The following is a 6,683-nucleotide window of genomic DNA, read 5'->3' on the forward strand; positions in this document are numbered from 1 at the left end:
AAAGTTTTCAATCAGCCAATCAAGTGTGTGACGTCATCATCGCCGTGTGAAACGACGTAGGTTGTGTTTCATCAGAGAACAAACGTAAATCTTCCATCGGGTTCATCATTTTGGCACGATATTCCGATTCACAATCGTTTCCTTCTAGGGTCAAATGTAAACAACACAATAGATCAAAAGAATTAATAAAAAAAAAAGCCCAACGAGTCTCTCGATCCGTCCTCCTCTCTCCTCCTCCTCCTCATAGCCGGCTCCGGTCCAGCCTCTTCTTGGCCGGGTTGGGGTACTGCGGGTTCTCGATCACCCCCTCCCCGAACTTGAGCTCCAGGAACGCCCGGTGGTTATTGGGCCCGTAGGCGGTGATGCCCGCGAACGGCATGGGCACCAGCGGCTGCAGGAAGTGCTCGGGGAACTCCACGTCCTGCTTGTGCTCCGTCCACGTGTCCTTGGTCATGACGCCGCCGCGCGGGTAGAAGGGCCACAGGTCCACGTGCAGGTGGTTGGCCTCGCTGTACTGCACGCGGTAGAAGTCGCCCTCCACCGCGCGCTCCCACACGTACCCGTTGGCGTCCACCAGGGAGCCCGAGTCCAGGTTCTTCAGGTGGTCGCAGTTGGGCACGTCCTCCAGGTAGATGCCCAGGTCCACGTCGTAGTCCCACGGGATGATGTCCTGGTGGCGGGCGGCGCCCAGCAGCGAGCCCCCCTCCAGCCAGTAGCGCACGCCGCTGCTCTCCAGGATGTCCACCACGTACTTGGCCGTCTCGCGCAGCGCCCGCAGGCAGCACGGCGGCGTCCAGCGCTCGCGGTACAGGTAGTCCGGCGTGTCGTCGCGCACCGTGCCGAAGCAGCGCGCCGTGTCCTTGCCGCAGCCGTGCCACTGCTCCTTGCCGTCGGCCAGCAGGAGGCGCCGCAGGCCGAAGCTGCGCATCAGCCGCGCCGTGGCCTCCTTCAGCCGCGTGTCGGCCTTCCACTGGCTGTGCGCCGAGCCGAACAGGGGCCGGTGTCCCGCGGAGAAGCAGGGGCTCTCCAGCAGCTTGACCTTCCAGCCGCGCAGCGAGGTCTGCACGAAGAGCGAGGCGAACAGCGGGCGCGCCAGCGGCACCGAGAGGTTGAACAGGTCCTCGGCGCGCACCAGGACCGCCGCGTCGCCGCGCAGCGCCGTGCACACGCTGCCGCCGCCGGTGCCCGACGCCGCCGGCGTGTAGGTGGCCGTCCACTCGCGCAGGCTGACGCGCAGGTGGAGGCACTGGACGGCGGAGCGCGCCAGCACGGGGGCCGCCACCAGCCTCACGGGGCCGCCGCCCTCGCCCTCCAGCTCGCGGATCAGCCGCTCCACGGCGCGGCCCCCTTGGTCCAGCTCCACGCCGTCGGGCACCAGCAGCACGAACTCCGTCTGCACGTGGAACTCCGGCCGGTGGGCCTGCGGGGGCTGGTCGGGGCGAGGGGCCAGCACCAGGAGGCGGGCCCCCTCGGGGAGGGACAGCGGCGGGTAAGGGGCGGCGTCCGCCACGGTCAGGAAGGGCAGCTCGGGCCGCTGGCGGAGGAAGGAGCGCGCCACGTCGCCCACGTAGTTCTCGAAGTCTTCGAACTCCCGGAGGAGGACGGTGACGCGGGGTCCCGCCCGGCCGTTGTTGTTGTTGCCCTCGCCGCCCCCCGCCGCTCCTCCTCCTCCTCCGGGTCCGGCCAGGCCGCCCCCGGCGCCTCCCCCCAGCAGCCCCCCGACGCCTCCCCCCAGCAGGCCCGAGGCGGGCGGGACGGCTCTCCTGCCGGAGCCCCTGCTGCCGGGGTCCCGCCGCTTCTCCATCATCTGCTGCTGGGCGCGCGACACGTAGTAGAGGATGAGCAGGTTGACCACGATGGCGAGCGTCAGCAGCCCCTGGCAGAAACTCACCCGCATGGCACCTGGAGAGAGAGAGAGAGAGAGAGAGAGAGAGAGAGAGAGAGAGAGAGAGAGAGAGAGAGAGAGAGAGAGAGAGAGAGAGATGGATAGAAAACTTTATTGCCATTTCAACACATGGTTTTTTGATTGAATTGATTGAAAACTTTATTAACAGATTGCAGAATAGGTACAGTACAGCTCAATACACACAATTGTTAAGGGGATGCAGACCAGAGAAAGACTTTCGTCTTGTTTACATCAGGGTCCCCCATTTTCAATTCATCATAACATATATGACACACATGACATACAGATAGTCAGTACTGCTACATCTATACATTTATGACATACCAGATTTGCTAATACAGTACTTTTTGTGATACAAAAAGAGTCCAGAAAAGAGAGTATATACATTTGATGTAGAAACTGTACATTGGTTGATTTGGGATTTGTCTTGGTGCCAAACATACAGTACATACAGTATAAAAACATACAATATAAAAACACACAAGAATACATGCGATGCAATCCCCACAATAAAAGTATTACACAAACAATAAAAAAAAAATGCTACAGTACCTAAAATAGCTCAGTGTTCCAGTTTAAAGTGCATTATTGCCTTAAAGTGCCTGTCGGCTGGTGCTATAGCCCTTATGGTACAAAGTGCCGGTGCATTAGGAGGACTTGAGATCAGGTGACGGACAACCTTGGGATATGTGTTTTTTTTTTAAACGAGATGTCCTACACCTGAGACTTTGGACTAGTCTTCTGCCAGAGGGAAGGGGGTTAAAAAAGTAGTAAGCGGGGGGTGAGAGGGGTCACCGATCACCTTCTCCCCTTTCTGCCTGATTTCCGCATTGGTACCTGGAGGGTGGCTTCCTCTCCGTCAGTAGTAGCAGGAGGAGGAGGAGGAGGAGGAGGAGGAGGAGGAGGAGGAGGAGGAGGAGGAGGGGGAGGAGGAGGAGGAGGAGGAGGAGGAGGAGGAGGAGGGGGAGGAGGAGGAGGGGGAGGGCTCTCTCTCTCTAGTTGAAGTGTAGGAAGCTGCTATTCGAGTCCCCATCGGTGACGTGCAGGAGAGGAGAGAGTCTCTCTTGGGTATTTAGTGCAAGCTATGGAGGAGAGGAAAAACAGGGACGGATGAGTCTCTGTAACCTAGTTATACAAATTAGTTTTCATCGATGCATGCATGCATGAATGAATGAAAACTTTATTTAACAGATTGCAGAATGGGTACAATACAGTACGGCTCAATACACACAATTGTTAATAAGGGGATGCAGACCAGAGAAAGACTTTCGTCTTGTTTACATCAGGGTCCCCCCATTTTCAATTCATCAGGACATTTATGACATACACAACATACATGACATCATGACCTTTATGGCATAGGGATATATACATGACATACATGTATTACATGTGTGACAAATTCGATATGCAAAGATACAGTACTGTTACCCATAGATCCTAACACAGAGGCCTAAAAAGGCACAAACCGTAAACACAACAAATGCTAAATGCAGTTGGTTATGCTTATGCAGATGCATTTACCATGACAATCTACACCACACAGCTAAATGACACAAAGGCCTGCTGTCGTGTGATATTGTATAGCTATATATATATATATAAGCACTGGGGATGGCCTGTATGTCACAGCTAAGACTATTTAAATGTATTCAAAAGAGTAGAGCAAGTATTTCTCGTCAAAACGACAGTATAGGCTACCGACCGTCAACCCAAACATGCATATCCATGTAACGTCAACATTGGCTAATAGACTACTATACTAAGTAAGCATACTAATAATCTACACACCAACATTTAACATGCATGGCCAGAACTCACCTGATTTTTCTTCACAATACTAGCCATAATAGTCGCCCTGCCCAGTGCATTATTATACATAGTCATATCATCAATATTTCAGGCTATAATGGGTAATAACGCTCGAGGTAGAAATCGAATGTTGTGTTGATTCGCACGTCCATCAGCTGCTCTGGTTACAGGGGAGTGATCCTATATTATCTACACAAGACCTGCCTGAAATCAGCCCATACATAATTCATACTTCCATGATGTTAGCTATCTTTTCATAAATCACAGCGCATCAATCGCAGCTCTGATATCTAGTAGGAACGTAAACGTACGGCTTTAAAAACCAGCAGGAAACAAACGTACAAACTTCCGGTCTGGGTTTTTCAAAGTTAAAGACGAGCATCACAAAGGAATGCTAATAAAAGTGAGTAATTTAAGTGACTAATGTTGCAAAAAAGAAAGATCTATATATCTTAGAAAGATCTCAAATATATTTTTTCAAGTTTCAAGTTTCTTTATTAGTTGTCATACAAAAGTACAGAATACTTTTATATAAAATGCTTCTTTCTGTTTTGCTCCAGAGATTGTGCTAGATAAAAATAGATAAGTATAAAATAAGTATAATAAGTATAAAATAGAAGTCAAGTACGTAGACAAAAGTGTTCAATATACATATAAAATATACAATGCAGAGTAGAAAAGTAACTGAGTTACAATACAATAATGCAGATATATACAATATACAATGCAGAAATGGGATGAGGTACAATTTAGCTACAATTTACAGTAAGGGACTTGCATTTTCCAGCAAAACAGCCACACCGGAAAGGAAACAGTAGTGATCTTTAAAATAAGAGCCCCAGCTGATTGATTGATTGAAAACTTTATTAACAGATTGCAAAATAGGTACAATACAGTACAGCTCAATACAAACCATAATTGTTAAGCGGATGCAGACCAGAGAAAGACTTTCGTCTTGTTTACATCAGGGTTCCCCACTTTCAATTCATCATAATTCAATTTCAATTTCAATTTCAATTCATCATTCAGCTAAATATCGGCATTCCAATACTGGTGATAATAATGTATAGCTTTACATGATAATAATATGATAATAACCTTTATTTGATATTATTATGTGTGTAAGCCACCCCGCCCCCCAAGTATAAATCACCACTATATTGTAACACAACAAATCAGTGCTATATCAATACGTGTATATCGCCAGCGCTTTTACTTTGAAGGATGGGAAACGGAAGTGTAGTACATTACCAACTGGAATAGCGATTTTGGGTTTTAATTTCTTTTGTTTGTGTTTAGGTTTTATTTTTATTTTTATTAGGTTTGTATAGGGTGGTGATGTTAATATGATGAATTGAAAATGGGGGACCCTGATGTAAACAAGACGAAAGTCTTTCTCTGGTCTGCATCCCCTTAACAATTGTGTGTATTGAGCTGTACTGTACTGTACCCATTCTGCAATCTGTTAATAAAGTTTTCAATCAATCAATCAATCAATCAATCAATCAATCAATCAATCAATCAATCAATCAATCAGGTTTGTTGGTTTTTCTTCATTATTGTTTTCTTTTCTTTGCCGGGTTCTTGCCTTATGCGCTCCAGTTGCTGGGTTTTAATAATAAATAATAATAATAATGTGACTGGGGTGCTAAACAGCAGCAGGATATACTAAACTGTATTGATATCGTGTAACTCACTATCACACAACGGAGGGTTGACCTCTAACTGCCAGGCTGCAGGTGGTAGCCCCTCCCACTACTACACTGCAGACAGTGGACGGGTGGCTGGTGTGCTGATTGGCAGCGTGGTATACTGAGTTAGATTGATGTCATGTAGCTTGGTGTGATGTATTGTAACTTGGTGTAACACATGTGACCCAATATGGGGTGGGGTGGCCCTTTTACCTGCGGCGTGTGACCCAGTTTGGTGTAGGTTAACCCTTTCACCACTGCACTACAGAAGACTAACCCCTTCCCTTCATAATGAACTCAAAATCCACAGAACTATCGGGGGAGGCTCCATGCAAATTCGACTGCACGGGGCCTCTCATATGGTTGGCCGAGAAAAACCGGATTTGCACAAAATCTGCATAAACCATAAGTGCATTCTGGGTAAAATGACTAAAAAGTCACAAAAATGTAATTTTGGACATACTAAAAATTAAAAAAAATAATTTTGACTACACACTAAGGGGAAACTAACCAGACACCACACAATAAGATTAAAACAAAAAGTTTTTACTTTAGTCAATAAAAATATACTACGAACACCATCTGTGAGACACACAAGCCAGAACATAACCCAACGTACCAATCAATGACAAACAAACCTGCAATGGATATATGGCAGTTAGGAACCTAAAAGCACTGAACAAGGCGGCCGTACACATGGCATGCATAGACGCCAGCAACCGCTTAAAGGAATCCTTCTTAATCAACATAAACAGCTTAAATGACGCCATAAGTAACAATATAGAATACATTCCATTACTGGGATACAAAAAATTCCGAACTCAATCGGACTACATCCACTGGACCCAGGAAACAGGGATCCACATGTGGGAAATGTGGCGAAAAATACTGAAACGCCATATGTAAACCCCCAAAAAATTCAATTTGTACCGCACTTTATATTTGTGAAAATCTCAAAGTGCTACAGGAGATAAAGATAAAAAGTTAAATGAATAAAACAATTAAAATGAATAAAAAAAACCAATGAAATGGAAGAACATAAAAAAAATAAAAATAATAGAAGTAAAAAATTAAAATTTAAATAAAGTAAAAGAATAATTCAGGCAAAAGCCTTTTTAAAAAGAAATGTTTTTAGGCCCCAAAAGAAACCTACAGTAGGTGGCGGTATGCGCCTTTCTGTGGTCGCGACACGCCATTAACTCCAAAGAAGAAGAAGAAGAAAGACGAAGAAGAAGAAGAAGAAGAAAGAGAGGGGGGTAGGTTAGAGAGAGAGA

The 6,683-nt window shown here is 46.9% G+C and overlaps 1 protein-coding gene across 1 annotated transcript; it reads right to left on the reverse strand.

Annotated features, from left to right (window-relative positions):
* Positions 1-241: 241 nt before the first annotated feature.
* On the reverse strand, positions 242-2,864 carry fkrp (fukutin related protein; the record flags this gene model as incomplete). The annotated part of the gene is made up of 2 exons (XM_084315907.1): positions 2,744-2,864; positions 242-1,902 (listed from the first exon to the last, which is right to left on the reverse strand). The coding sequence occupies exon 2, from the start codon at positions 1,895-1,897 to the stop codon at positions 242-244; it is 1,656 nt and encodes a 551-aa protein (XP_084172033.1). The 5' UTR covers positions 1,898-1,902; positions 2,744-2,864.
* Positions 2,865-6,683: the final 3,819 nt, after the last annotated feature.

The sequence above is a fragment of the Notolepis coatsorum genome (genome assembly GCF_963971535.1).
Source record: "Notolepis coatsorum genome assembly, chromosome: 1".
Taxonomy (NCBI): Eukaryota; Metazoa; Chordata; class Actinopteri; order Aulopiformes; family Paralepididae; genus Notolepis; species Notolepis coatsorum.